Source organism: Pelophylax lessonae (assembly GCF_965119305.1).
Source record: "Pelophylax lessonae genome assembly, chromosome: 4".
NCBI lineage: Eukaryota > Metazoa > Chordata > Amphibia > Anura > Ranidae > Pelophylax > Pelophylax lessonae.
In genome coordinates, this window is record NC_138771.1 from 40,387,098 (window position 1) to 40,401,640 (window position 14,543).

General features: G+C 42.3%; 1 protein-coding gene across 2 annotated transcripts in view; it reads right to left on the reverse strand.

Moving 5' to 3' along the window:
- Window positions 1-14,543, reverse strand: part of ST8SIA2 (ST8 alpha-N-acetyl-neuraminide alpha-2,8-sialyltransferase 2) — a 504,425-nt gene that overhangs the window by 210,844 nt on the left and 279,038 nt on the right. Inside the window, exon 2 of one of the 2 annotated variants that reach the window (XM_082254688.1) lies at window positions 7,272-7,334. The exons of the other annotated variant lie outside the window; for it this stretch is intronic. Within the exon in view, the coding sequence (XP_082110814.1) occupies window positions 7,272-7,334 (63 nt within the window). The remainder of the gene's footprint in view (window positions 1-7,271; window positions 7,335-14,543) is intronic. 2 annotated transcript variants of the gene reach the window in all.

The window sequence follows — 14,543 nt, forward strand, 5'->3', positions numbered from 1 at the left end:
CTCTGGGGCATTTTCTACTCCCAGTGGCCACAGTCTGCCCCTCAGCATCTAAGTATAGTAAACTGGCCCTTCTTTAAGAAAGTTTGGAGGTCAGAACCAGTTTGCCCCAATTGTAGCAGAGATCATGGGGACCTCATCCACATGCTGTGGACATTTCCCAAGTTACACAGATACTGGACATCTGTTCTTGCAATGGTTAGTAGAGTATTCCAAACAGACAACACTCCTGACCCCAGATGCTGTCTGCTGGGAGTTTTTGATGATATTATACTAGATGCCTTTACCAAGGAAGCTGTTTCCAGAGCCTTGTTTCAGGCATGTAAAATCATTCTTCTCCCCTGGAAAAGCACTTCCACTCCATCGTTTAAGGAACAGGTAGACCCTATGGATACTACTTTAAGATTTGAAAAGGTTATTTAACAGCATCGTAGATGTCCTGGTAAATTTGAGAGGGTTTGGGGAGGTTGGCATGATGCCCCAGGCTTGGCCCCAGTAGACCTGCTTAAATGTGACCTGACTAGATGTCTTTACCAAGGATGCTGTTTCCAGAGCCTTGTTTCAGGCATGTAAAATCATTCTTCTCTACTGGAAAAGCACTTCCACTCCACTGCTAAATTTGAGAGGGTTTGGGGAGGTTGGTATGATGCCCCAGGCTTGGCCCCAGTAGACCTGATTAAAGATAGGATATCGGAGTAGACTGTTGTTGGTTACTCAATGCTGGTTACTATTATATGACTTTGGAGTGTGAAATATTAATGCTCTATTTGCACTGTCATTTCTGTTTTCAGCCACTAGGTGGGGCTGTATGTTCTCTTTAGTGAGCTCTATGCAGTTGGAAGCTGTAATTGCCTATTTGTTTTCTACTAATTTGTACATTACAACTTTGCATTCTTGTGTGAGAGTTTATGAAACATGTATGCTTGAATTTGTTCAAATAAAACTTTCTTCTGATTAAAAAAAAAAAAGAAAGTTAGATGCATTAGATCAACTTTATTATTCATGACATTGTGTATCATGTTTTTTTGTCTCTTTTTCTCATTATATGTTTAGATTATACTTTCTGATTTGTATTGCTGCACAGTCATTCGTGCCAAATTATTAAAGCAGGACATTTGCAATATTTGTTATTTATTATGATCAAAAATGCAGTTTCCAATTTACTAAAATAATAATTCCAAAGATTTATAGTGCATACATTTTTATTTTTTTACATTTTTGTGTTTTTTACTTGTAACAGTCATTTTCACAAAGATTAATTTATGAGTGTTTGGGTGTGTTTTGCTTTGGGGGAAAAGGAGCCATTTGGGGTGTAGATAAAAGAAAACAGTGTAGGAGATAAAACAATGAATCTTAAAAAGTAGAAGCTTTCAGTGATTAAATAATCATGTAAAAATAATGACTGCACACCTACGCAATATTTGTGAAATTAATGTTTTGATTAGAAAATTATAGTGTGAAAAAGTAATAAATGTAGCTACAATAACTCATGCTTCTTAGTGAATTGATTGTACGGTTTCCCTCTCATTGCATGATAATATTGCTATTCGGATTGGCTGAAAACAAAGTCTCTGTAAAGATTAGGCTGGCTGGTCAGTGCTTAAAGTTCCCACTACCACTCGTAGATAACCTAGCTGATTCTTTCTTTCATATGACAAAGAAAAGCTTAAAGTATAAGTCCACCCTAACACTAAAATCCCCATGATCTAACACTAACCTATCTAGCCCTGTAAAGAAGAAATCAGTATACTTACCTTTTTTGAAGCCGATCCGACCCGATTCCACGCTGAGCTGTCAGCTGTGACTTGGATGTGGAGGTCGGGTGCAGAGGACACATCCGACAATGGAAGCTCCATAGTAAGTCTATGGGTGACGTCACTTCCCATTCATTTCACAGCCGTTGTCGGCCGTGTCCTCTGCAGAGCTTCCACCGCTTGAGATCGGGTCGGCTTCAAAAAGGTATGTATACTGATTCCTTATTTACAGGGCTAGATAGGTTAGTTTTAGATCGTAGAGGTCTATAGATGGAGAGATTTTAGTTTTAGGGTGGACTTATCCCTTAACCACTTGCCGACCGCCGCACGACTATTTACGTCGGCAGTCAGCCCCTCACAGGCAAAGCGACGTAGGGCTACGTCGCTAGCCTGTAAGGGTTTTGGGAGCGAGCGTGCGCCGTCGGATGCGCGCTCCCGCTCGGTCACGGAAACCCCCCCCACGCGTGTGCCCGGTGGACCCGATGTCCGCCGGGCACTCGCGATCGTCCGTGACAGCGGGAGAAAGGCAGGCGGCTAGTGTAAACAAAGCCGCCTGTCAGTCTCCCCTGTGTAAGAATGGTGATCAAACGATTCTACTATGTAGGACCGTTGATCACTGTTCTTACACATCAAGCCACAGCCAATCACAGTTAGAATCACGCCCCTAGGACACACTTAACCCCTCCCTCTCCAATACAGTTAACTCCTTCACTGCCAGTGTCATTTTTACAGTAACAGTGCATATGTATAGCACTGATTTCTGTAGTAATGTCACTGGTAACCCCAAAAGTGTCAAAAATGTCAGTCAAGGGTCCGATCTGTCCGCCCCAAAAAAATCGCAGATCGCCGCCATTACGCGTTAAAAAAAAAAAACAACAAAAACGACAAAAATCTTTCCCTTTGTTAGTAAACGCATAATTTTTGCACAAACCAATCAAAATACGCTTTTTGCGATTTTTTTTTACCAAACATATGGTAAAAAAAAAAAATGGCCTAAAATGTTAAAAAATTTAGATTTTTACTTTTTTTTTGGGGAATTTCATATAAAAAAAATGTGAAAAATATTGTTATTTTTGGAAAATTTACGCTCTTTTTTTGTTTATAGCGCATGATCAAAAAATCGCACAGGTAATCAAATACCACCAAAAGAAAGCTCTGTTCGTCAGAAAAAAAGGACGCCAAATTAGTTTAGATACAGCGTCGCACGACCACGCAATTGTCCGTTAAAGTCACGCAGTGTCGAATCGCAAAATAGGCCCTGGTCAGGAAGGGGGTAAAATCTTCCGGGGCTTAAGTGGTTAACATTAGCACTACAGCAGATGAGTAAAAGTCTCACCATCCGTCTGGAGGATGCATTTGCCCCTCTATACAGCACCTAGCTCATTTGTACTCTCACCAGATGTTGTACTGAAAGGTTCACTTTCTACCTTAAACATGAAATAAAAATCTTTAACTCATGAAAATGTTTCAGAGCAAGCATGTAAAGGTCACAGCAAAATTACTTTCACGTAAATGTGTATGAGATCCAGTGGGGATTCTGCTTTTATTTAAAAAAAAAACCAGGGGGATATGGGGCAGGATTGCCAGCATACTTTCTCATTAGGACCACTCATAGAGCTTCCTTTCATTTTTTCCTACCTAACTGAACTCCACTTCCTACTAGTAACAGCTTGATTCAAAAACCCAATGTAAGGATCAGGAGATTTAAGGTTTTCACTATGTGTTGAAAAAAAAGAGAACTGGAACGGCTCATCATTGCACAAAGAGATTTTCCAACTTGTTCAAAATATCTACGTAGTCTCTGTCTCATTCCGGTCTTTTTCTGCGTTGGAACAGAAAGAAAGGTGCGCTATTTGATTCTGCCTGGGTCTTTTTCGGAGTTAGAACAGGAAGGTGGGCATGCTGTTTTAATTTTAAGCAGTACATTTTTATTGATAAAATTTGAGCAATGTTACAAATAAATGATTTTGTAGCAAATATGAAAATAATAAACAAATGTAAAAGCCAACTGGGATACATTGTTATATTACAGAATGGCAGAATTAAAGGGTCAATTCACTTAGCTTTACCGCATGCAAAAAGGGTATCATGGTACTCATTTGCAAGCCCCCAGGCTATTTTTGACAAATAGCTAGTTGCTTAGGAGCAGGCTGGGTCCTTATCAACAGATGTCTCATCGGTTGTCAGCGGGTTCCTCACTGACAGCTGATTGTAAAAAAGAACATGCTGACAATTAAAAACAATGAATAAAAAAACAGCATGCCCCCCCCCCAATCCATACCAGACCCCAAGGGAAACCCCATGCCAAAATGTAAAAAAAAAAAAAACGGCGTGCCCACCCCCCCCAAATCCATTCTAGACCTGCTCGCTAACCCCCATCCCCCTTTTCCTGACCTGCCAGGCTGCATGCTCGGATAAGGGTCTGTTATGGATTTTGAGGGGGGTCTCCACACCGTTTTTTTGTACATTTTGGCATGGGGTTCCTCCTAAAATCCATACCAGACTTCAAGAACCTGGTATGGACTGGGTCACCCATGCTTTTTTTTTCATAATTTTTATTGTCTGCTTTTGTTTTTACATTCAGCTGTTAGTGGGTTGTTAAGGATGTGGCGGCCAGCTAACCAGGCTGCTCCTTAGCAACCAACTTTGTCAAAAAACAGCATGGGGGTCCCCCAATCTCTATTTTGGTCTACTAGCTGATCATATATAATTTATACTGGCCTAGGGGGCAAACACCCCCTAGCCCAGTCCTCCCCCTATTCATGGTTGGGCTCATGCAAGAATTTAAATATTTAGCTATCATAAATTTACAGGCTTGCCTATAAAATTTATGAGTATGGCGATACCACATGTGTGAGACTTTTCCACAGCCTGGCCACATACAGAGGCCCAACATCCAAGGATCACCGTCAGGCGTTCTAGAAGCAAAAATTACACTTATAATTTTCTGACCACCTATCACACTTTTGAAGGTCCTGGAGCACCAGGACAACGGAAACGCCCACACAATGACTCCATTTTGGAAAGAAAACACCCCAACACATGATCTAGGAGGCATAATGAGTCTTTTGAACATGTCATTTTTTTCCACAAGTTTTTGGAAAATGTGGAAAGAAAACCAAAACGCATTTTTTTTTTTACACAAGTTGTCAATTTATAAGACATTTCTAACACATAGCATGTACATGGCAAATATTACACCCCAAAATACATTCTGCTACTCCTCCTGAGTATGACAATACCACATATGTGACACTTTTCCACAGCCTGGCCAAATACAGAGGCCCAACATGCAGGGAGCACCATCATTTCCTGACTTCCCATTACAATTTTGTGAGGAACTGATAAGCATTGTAGTGGCACTGCTGTGGCATGGATGTGGCCCGGATGAGCACTGATGTGGCATGGATGTGGCACTGATGTGGCATGGATGTGGCACTGATGTGGCATGGATGTGGCACTGATGTGGCACGGATGGGCACTGACGTGGCATGGATGTGGCACTGATGAGCACTGACGTGGGATGGATGTAGCACTGATGTGGCATGGATTAGCCCTGATGTGGTATGGCTGTGGCACGGATGAGCACTGACGTGGTATGGGTGAGGCACAGATGATCGCCCTGACGTGGCATGGATGTGGCACAGATGAGCACTGACATGGCATGAATGTGGCATGGATGAGCACTGATGTGGCATTGATGTGGCACAGATGACCACTGGCGTGGCACAGATGACCACTGAAGTGGCATGGGTGTGGCACGGATGAGCACTGATGTGGCATGGATGTGGCACAGATGAGCACTGACATGGCATGGATGAGCACTTCCGTGGCATGATGAGCACAGACGTGGCATGGATGAGCACTGAGGTGGCATGGGCGGGCACAGATGTGGGATGGATGAGCATGGATGTGGCATGGGTGAGCACTGAGGTGGCTTGGGCGGGGACAGATGTGGCATGGATGTGGCACAGATGAGGCATGGATGTGGCACAGATAAGGCATGGATGAGCACGGATGTGGCATGAATGAGCACTGAGGTGGCATGGGTGGGCACAAATGTGGCATTGATAAGCACTGAGGTGGCATGGGTGGGCACGGGTATGGCACAGATTATGCATGGATGTGGCACGGATGAGGCACTGTGATGGGGCACGGATGAGGCACTGTGATGGGGCATGGTTGAGGCAGAGGAGGCGTGCAGCTGCAGTTAATCTCCTCTCCTCGCACGCTGTACTGATTGGACGGAGCGATCACGTGGTAAAGGACCGCTTTCATTGGCCCTTTACCACGATCCGTGATGCGTCGGGACCCGGCGAGCACGGACACTCCCATGTTCGGGAGCGAGATTCTGGGAGGACGTCCATGTACGCCCTCCCAGAACTAGACGACCGTGCTATAGCCGTCTTTTGGCTATGGCCCGGTTTGCAACTGGTTAAAGTCTACAGTGTACCCATCTTCTGATAGCTCCTTCCAGCAGGATAATGCACCATGTCACAAAGCTCAAATCTTCTCACCACTGCTTTTTCGAACATGACAATGAGTTCACTGTACTCCAATGGCCTCCACACTCACCACATCTCATCCAATAGAGCACCTTTTGGATGTGGTGGAACGGGAGAGTCGCATCATGGATGTGCAGTCAACAAACTTGCAGCAACTGCATGATGCTATCATGTCAATATGGACCAAAATCACTGAGCAATATTTCCAACACCTTGTTGAATCTATGCCATGAAGAAATAGGGCAGTTCTGAAGGCAAAAGGGGGTCCAACCCGGTACTAGCAAGGTATACCTAATAAAGTGGTTGGTGAGTGTATATTAAAGGTGAATTTCAGTAACTGTAATAAACTGTTTATTGTGAGGTCCCTGAAGAGGACACAGGGCCACAATTTTAGGCTAAAAGAAAGAAAGTTTAACTTTAGATCGTGCAAAGTTTTTTTTTTTTACTGTTAGAGCAGTAAAAATGTAGATCTTCCTCCCCGAAAAGTGGCACTGGCTGAGAGTGCTGACAACCTCAAAGAACTTTTAGATGTCTTCCTCAGGAAGCAGAATATACAGGGCTACGGGAATTGTTAGAGAATAAAAATAACACACACAGGTTATAGGTTTAACTGGATGAACCTGTGCCTTTTTTTGACTTTATAAACGATGTAACCAATTTTAACCAATAAACTATGTAGACCAATTTTAACATTTTCGGTTTAAATTGTAGGTGTATTATCATGGTTTCCCAAGGTCTTTAGCCCTCTACAAATATCAGCACCATACCATATTTGAAAATGGCACAGCAACTGGAAAAGAAAAAAAGATTCCATAGTCTCTCCTTTTATCTGCCTGTTGCCTCGACTCCTCCAATGTGAAATTAGGTTGCGTCGAAGAAGAGCTCAGACAGGGAGAGAATTGGACTGAGTGATAACTATTCCTATAGTGGCAAACATCACCATTTCAGACCACAGCAGATTAATAGCTGCCTCACAGCCAAAACAAATGAACAAAAAGAAATCTCATTTACAAACCTATTAGATTTGCTATGTAAGCTTTCCACAGCTGATCTGATTGTGCCTCTCCCTCCAGTGCTCCTGCAAGACAAAAGACAATACATTATTTATCAAATTCTCTCACTGCCTGTAAGCTTGCTTTAACAAAAAAATGATCCCGCATGTATAGAGAGCAGAGAACTTTTCCTGCTGCTTGTCCAAAGCCTAGCTATAATACCTATCTCAAGACACAGGAGTCTGTTACATGCTGCACGTCTTTGAAATGAAATGAAACTAGCAGACGTTACCTCAGATCTCTAATAAGGAAGACAATGTATTATTTAAGGTGCATTACTTCACATGCCATGAGTCTTGATAAAATGTTCAATGCTACTGACGTGCTGGCTAACAAAGGAGCACTGTTGCTGGTCATTTGTAGAAAGCCTGCTGTACATTTATTAAAACAGCCATATTCAACCCAGATCCTCTGAAAACCTAGGGTTCCTCTAAAGGTGGTTGGCCATTTCTCAAGTTGTGGCTAACTCACCTCCCATCTGATGGTACCTGCATAGTTCCAGGTCCAACACCACTTGGCAGAGCCAGCAGTATGACTATAAGGGAGGGCATTCTTCCCACTGACCACCACCAATGTAAGGGTCATTTTCCCAATGACTAGGGATAATCGAACTTTTGAAAAGTTCGGTTCGACCAGAACACCCGAATTTCCCGAAAGTTCTGTTCGGATTCCAGAACCCCATTGAAATCAATGGGACCCGAACTTCTGGAATCAAAAAACACCATTTTGAAGCCCTAAAACCCAATAAATGCCCCTAAAAAGTGCCTAGGGTTCTGGGTCATGCCCCAGGGACTATGAATCAGGAAAAAAAAAAGTTCTTAAAAATTGTCGTTTTTGAGATATATAATACCCCTAACCCAGAATCTGCATAGTGGGGTAACCCTGACATGGCAGAGTCAGTTCACCCTAAACTACACTCGGTCACCCTGACATGGCAGAGTCAGTTCACCCTAAACTACACTACACTACGGTCACCCTAACACTTAAAGCTATCCCTACAAAAACTAGATTATTGAATCTAACTATAGTGGTATATAGTACCCTAACTACACTGCATATCCCTTTTCTCACACTAATAATTGCAAAATGACACTGGAGCTTTACAAGCAGCAGGAGAAACACCAATGCTTCCACTCTCTTCCACAGCCTCTGTATTACAGTGCTAGAGTTTTGGCGGGGCTATGTTATATACTGGGGGGGCGTATTCACTCCTGATTGGCCTCTGGACCCCGTAGTCACTCCAATCACATTTTACTGATGTTTTTGGGCCAATCATGGGCTTTTAAAGCCCAGTTCCTGTCCCATTGCATTTTGGGCGGTTCTGGTGGCCGAATTCCGAACTTTTAGCCGCAAAAAGTTCGGAATTCGGCCGAATTTCGAACACCCAATGTTCAGGTCAAACCGATGGGTGACCCGAACCGTTCGATCATCCCTACCAATGACCACTGATAGACCAGTGGCGGCCCGTCCATTAGGGGAGCAGGGGCGCCGCCTCCCCCAATCCATGTGTCCAGCCCCCTAATCTACATGCAAGGTGCCGGACGCATGGATTCCAATGTTTTTTTTTTTTTTTTTATCGAAGCACGTGATTAAAGCAAGAGACTCTAATATGCTTCAAAAAAGGGTGAGCTCGGGGCGCAGAGCACTGCGCCCTGAGCCCACCCAGTTGTGTGACAATAGCGAATTAATATTCGCTATTGTCACACGAATCCTCCTCCTGGCCAATCAGGAAGTGGGTCCTGAGACCCGTTTCCTGATTGGCCGAAAGGAGTAGCCATGCTATTGGCCAAGGAGGAGGGAGGAGACAGGAGGCGCAGGGGATTGAGGGGGAAGTCACCGCCGCTGATGCCTGCCTGCCCTCCACATGTCCAGGGTGAGTGAGCCTGGCGACCGGGGGGTATGGTGTGCGGGCTGGTATGGCCGGGGGGGGGGTTGTGTGGTCCGTCTGCCGGGCTTGCAGTCTCTGCTTTAATTCACCTCAAAGGTGTTCTATCAGGTTGAGGTCAGGATTTGTGCAGGCCAGTCAAGTTCCTCCTCTCCAAACTCACTCACCCATGTCTTTAAAGACCTTGGTTCGTGGGCCAACTCAATTCTGAACCCTACAGACTAAGCCTGGGATGCCATTAAAGCTCATGTGCGTGTAAAGGCAGGCGTCCCTAAACTTTTGGTAATATAGTGTATTTATGAGCGTAAGTATGACATTTACACCTTGTTGTGCATGATGATAAAGGACAAAAAATGCTGAAATTCCAGAAACACCATGGCATTATAAAGTAACCTCTTGTAATGCATTGGTACCCTTCATCGTAGACTATGATCCTGGCGGTCCCATCACAAGAGGCCAGGTGATGCAAAAACATAAAGTACGTCTTTCACTTCTAATGTCCTTTATTGGCCACCACAATAAAATCCAGTTACCTTGTGGAGCTTGTGCATAGGTTTAGATGTCTTCTACAGCTCCTTTTATAGGGACAATGCCTAGTTGCCTATTGCACATTTTGAAATTACTGCACAAGTAAAAAGATGGAAAACACTTATTACAACATTACCAACATATCTACTGCCTGACCTTTATGATATTAAGAGGTACTGTCAAATAGTAAAGTGCAGGAGACTACTGGAAAAAAGGCCAAACTGAGACCCAGCAAGGAAGTGTCAATGTAAAAAGCTCTCCCAGGGCACTGGAGGAAACATTGCAGGCATACACAGGCACCCCCCTAAACGCTTGCATTTTATTGCTGTAGCTAGTTCAGAACATTTTAGAGGAATGACAAACATACTTTGACAGGAATGTGCAATTTATGTTTAATGTACTATACTATATTCAGTACTAAAAATAACACAGGTATTAACAATTTAAATGCTGAAAATGCAGTCAGCAGGTCATAAAGATTTGTGCAAGAGCAACAACTTTCTCAAGACAAATTTATGGCTGAATGTCAGGAAGATCCAAATACATAGGCTGCAAGGCAAACTATCCTCTCTCTATTAGTTTTATCTATTATCTATTAATCTCTATTAGTAAGTTTAACACAGGTTGCTAGCAAGCATGCTTTGTAAACAGAGTTTCATTTATGCAATATGTGTTTAAAATTTATTTGCAATAATAAAAATTAAGATAACAATTCATGATGTAAAACAATAAACAAAATACAGTTCACCAATTTTACCCTTAGTATACAGTGGATATCGAAAGTTTGGGCACCCCAGGTAAAATTTGTATTAATGTGCATAAAGAAGCCAAGGAAAGATGGAACAATCTCCAAAAGGCATCAAATTACAGATTAGACATTCTTATAATATGTCAACAAAAGTTAGATTTTATTTCCATCATTGACACTTTCAAAATTGCAGAAAAACAAAAAAAATGGCGTCTGCAAAAGTTTGGGCACCCTGCAGAATTTATAGCATGCACTGCCCCCTTTGCAAGGCTGAGACCTGCCAGTGTCATGGACTGTTCTCAATCATCATCTGGGAAGACCAGGTGATGTCAATCTGAAAGGTTTTAAATGCCCAGACTCATCTAACCTTGTCTCAACAATCAGCACCATGGGATCTTCTAAGCAGTTGTCTAGAAAACTGAAACTGAAAACAGTTGACGCTCACAAAGCTAGAGAATGCTATAAGAAGATAGCAAAGCGTTTTCAGATGTCAATATCCTCTGTTCGGAATGTAATTAAGAAATGGCAGTCATCAGGAACAGTGGAAGTTAAAGCAAGATCTGGAAGACCAAGAAAAATATCAGACAGAGCAGCTCGCAGGATTGTGAGAAAAACAATTCAAAACCCACATTTCACTGCACAATCCCTCCAGAAAGATCTGGCAGACACTGGAGTTGTGGTACACTATTCCACTATAAGGAGATACTTGTACAAATATGGTCTTCATGGAAGAGTCATCAGAAGAAAACCTCTTCTACGTCCTCACCACAAAAATCAGCGTTTGAACTTTGCAAATGAACATATAGACAAGCTGATGCATTTTGGAAACAAGTTCTGTGGACCGATGAGGTTAAAATTGAACTTTGTGGCCGGAATGAGAAAAGGTACGTTTGGAGAAGAAGGGGCACAGAATTTAATGAAAAGAACCTCTGTCCAACTGTTAAGCATGGGGGTGGATCAATCATGCTTTGGGGTTGTATTGCAGCCAGTGTCACAGGGAACATCTCACGAGTAGAAGGAAAAATTGATTCAATAAAATTTCACCAAATTTTGGATGGTAACTTGATGCCATCTGTGAAAAAGCTGATGTTAAGGAGAGGATGGCTTCTACAAATGGATAATGATCCTAAACACACCCCGAAATCCACAGGGGATTACATCAAGAGACGTAAACTGAAGGTTTTGCCATGGCCCTCACAATCTCCTGACCTCAACATAATTGAAAATCTATGGCTAGACCTTAAAAGAGCAGTGCATGACAGACAGCCCAGAAATCTCAAAGAACTGGAAGACTTTTGTAAGGAAGAATGGGCAAGGATACCTCAAACAAGAATTGAAAGACTCTTGGCTGGCTGCAAAAAGCGTTTACAAGTTGTGATACTTGCCAAAGGGGGCAGTACAAGATATTAACTCTGCAGGGTGCCCAAACTTTTGCAGACGCCGTTTTTTTGTTTTCTGTTATTTTGAAAGTGTAAATGATGGAAAAAAAATCTAACTTTTATTGACATATTATAAGAATGTCTAATCTGTAATTTGATGCCTTATGGAGATTTTTCCATCTTTCCTTGGCTTCTTTATGCACATTAATACAAATTTTTACCTGGGGTGCCCAAACTTTCGATCCCCACTGTAGTCAACCCGATCCAAAGCTGCTGCGCTCTAAACACAAAGCATTTACATTTTTTTTCCATAGCAATATCTATCTTCCAAAATCATAATAAACATGGTCCATTCAGCTTTTGGACCAAGTTTTTCCCCAGGCTAGGAACACTCCATATTCTCAAGGACCACACAACAATCGGAATCATCATATTATACAGGAACCACATTTTTTTTAGTATTATACAGGATTTATATAGCGCCAACATTTTGCGCATCACTTTACAACTTGACCACATGTACCATATTTAGCCCTAAACTCTCCCATTAATACATAACAGATGCATAGACTGGATGGACTGGTGTCTTTATTCAAGCTTACCAACTATGTAACTATGCATGGTTTGATTTCTCAATCTCTAAACAGTTTCCGCGTTCTATACAGAATGTTAATATCCATCCTATTTCTATCTTGTTCCAAGTGTATGCATGCCAGTATATTATTTGCCTTGTACTCTTAATTGGAAACCTGAAGGATCTTATAAGACCTTAGAAATAGATGAAAGGATAAAAGCTCTCTGAGATAACGTAGTGCCTTGTCCTAAATGTAAGGGCATATGATGCATTATCAATACCAAACCTCAAAACTAACGATTCTTTTATCGCCTTCTAATTTAGGTTCTCCTAGCAACCTTTTACCTCCACCCCGTCTCCCCCCACCACCACTACTACCAATAAGTGAAATAAAAACAAAAAAGAACATAGAAAGAATAAAAGTAAATACAGCTACCTACTAACCCAGTTTTCGGCAAGCTCACCTTGGCCCAGTAACATCTCCCTCGTCTAGGTGAAAGTGGGTTTTAGGTAAGGATAAGGTAAGGATTTTTGTGTTTTTTAATTCTATTTTTTTTCCTTTCACTTAGCATTTCTTATTGTCAGAGTGGAGGCTACAAAAGAGATAGATTAGGCATTTTCAAACTAAGCCCACTTTAAAAGTACATACAGTCAGGTCCATAAATATTGGGACATCTACACAATTTTAATCTTTTTGGCTCTATACACCACCACAATGGATTTGAAATGAAACAAACAAGATGTGCTTTAACTGCAGACTTTCAGCTTTAATTTGAGGGTATTTACATCCTAATCACGTGAACGGTGTAGGAATTACAACAGTTTGTATATGTGCCACCCACTTTTTAAGGGACCAAAAGTAATGGGACAGATTAACAATCATCAATCAAACTTTCACTTTTTAATACTTGGTTGCAAATCCTTTGCAATCAATTACAGCCTGAAGTCTGGAACGCATAGATATCACCAGACGCTGGGTTTCATCCCTGGTGATGCTCTGCCAGGCCTCTACTGCAACTGTCTTCAGTTCCTGCTTGTTCTTGGGGCATTTTCCCTTCAGTTTTGTCTTCAGCAAGTGAAATGCATGCTCAATCAGATTCAGGTCAGGTGATTGACTTGGCCATTGCATAACATTCCACTTCTTTCCCTTAAAAACTCTTTGGTTGCTTTCGCAGTATGATTACCCAAAAAGATTAGAATTGCGTCAATGTCCCAATATTTATGGATCTGACTGTATGTACTTAACAAGCGAGTTACAAAATAGTTGAACATATTTTTGTATCTTTTTCTGATGTCTAAACTCCAGGTAGTTCTGTTCTGAAATGGTATAACACCTGCCATGATATATTGTACTTATTAACTGTAGAATGTTTATTAAACTGTTTATTATCCCATAATGTAGTGGGTAAGCTGTAAAACAGTGGGCAATTTGCTTTAGATACCCAAGACAAAAGTCTAGCAAAAGACTTGGCTACTAAAGCCTAGTACACAAGGCTAGAAAACATTTTAATAGAAACCGACCGACATTTGGCCCATGTCTATGGAAGCAGGTCTGACAGAAGCTGCCCAATCAGCTGGCTTCTGTCATTGGGGCATTACCAAAAAAGGTCTGCTGATTGGCTCCCTTTCAGTGCTCTCAGCACTGACCAGTGTGTTCTGGCAGGGGAAGGGGATGTTCCCCCTATCAGAACACAATAGCTCAGCGTGGGAGATTGCTGTACTAACATCAGATTGTTAGTACACGGCTCCTCCCCAAACTCTTCAGTTTTTTTCCATTCAGCCCGCTAGTGTGTACCAGGCTTAGGACCCTAGCTTCTACTAGACTGGTTAAAATCAGGGCATCTGATAGGGGGAGACCACCAGCCCTCTTGTAGGGGGCCCGAGCACACAGGGGGGCCCACACAGAGAAGGGGATTAGTGATGGACAACAAATACAGAAATCTTCCTCCAGCACCTGAATCTGATCTATCCCTGTCCCTGCTATCAGCTTTAATCTGTTGAGAAAGAGACAGTCGTCCCTCACTAATCCACTCACTTGCGTGGCTCCCCTCCCAGCACTGGCTCTAATGTTATCTCTGCTCAGGAGTTTATTTGTAACTTTGTTTCTCTCTCTCTGTCTCT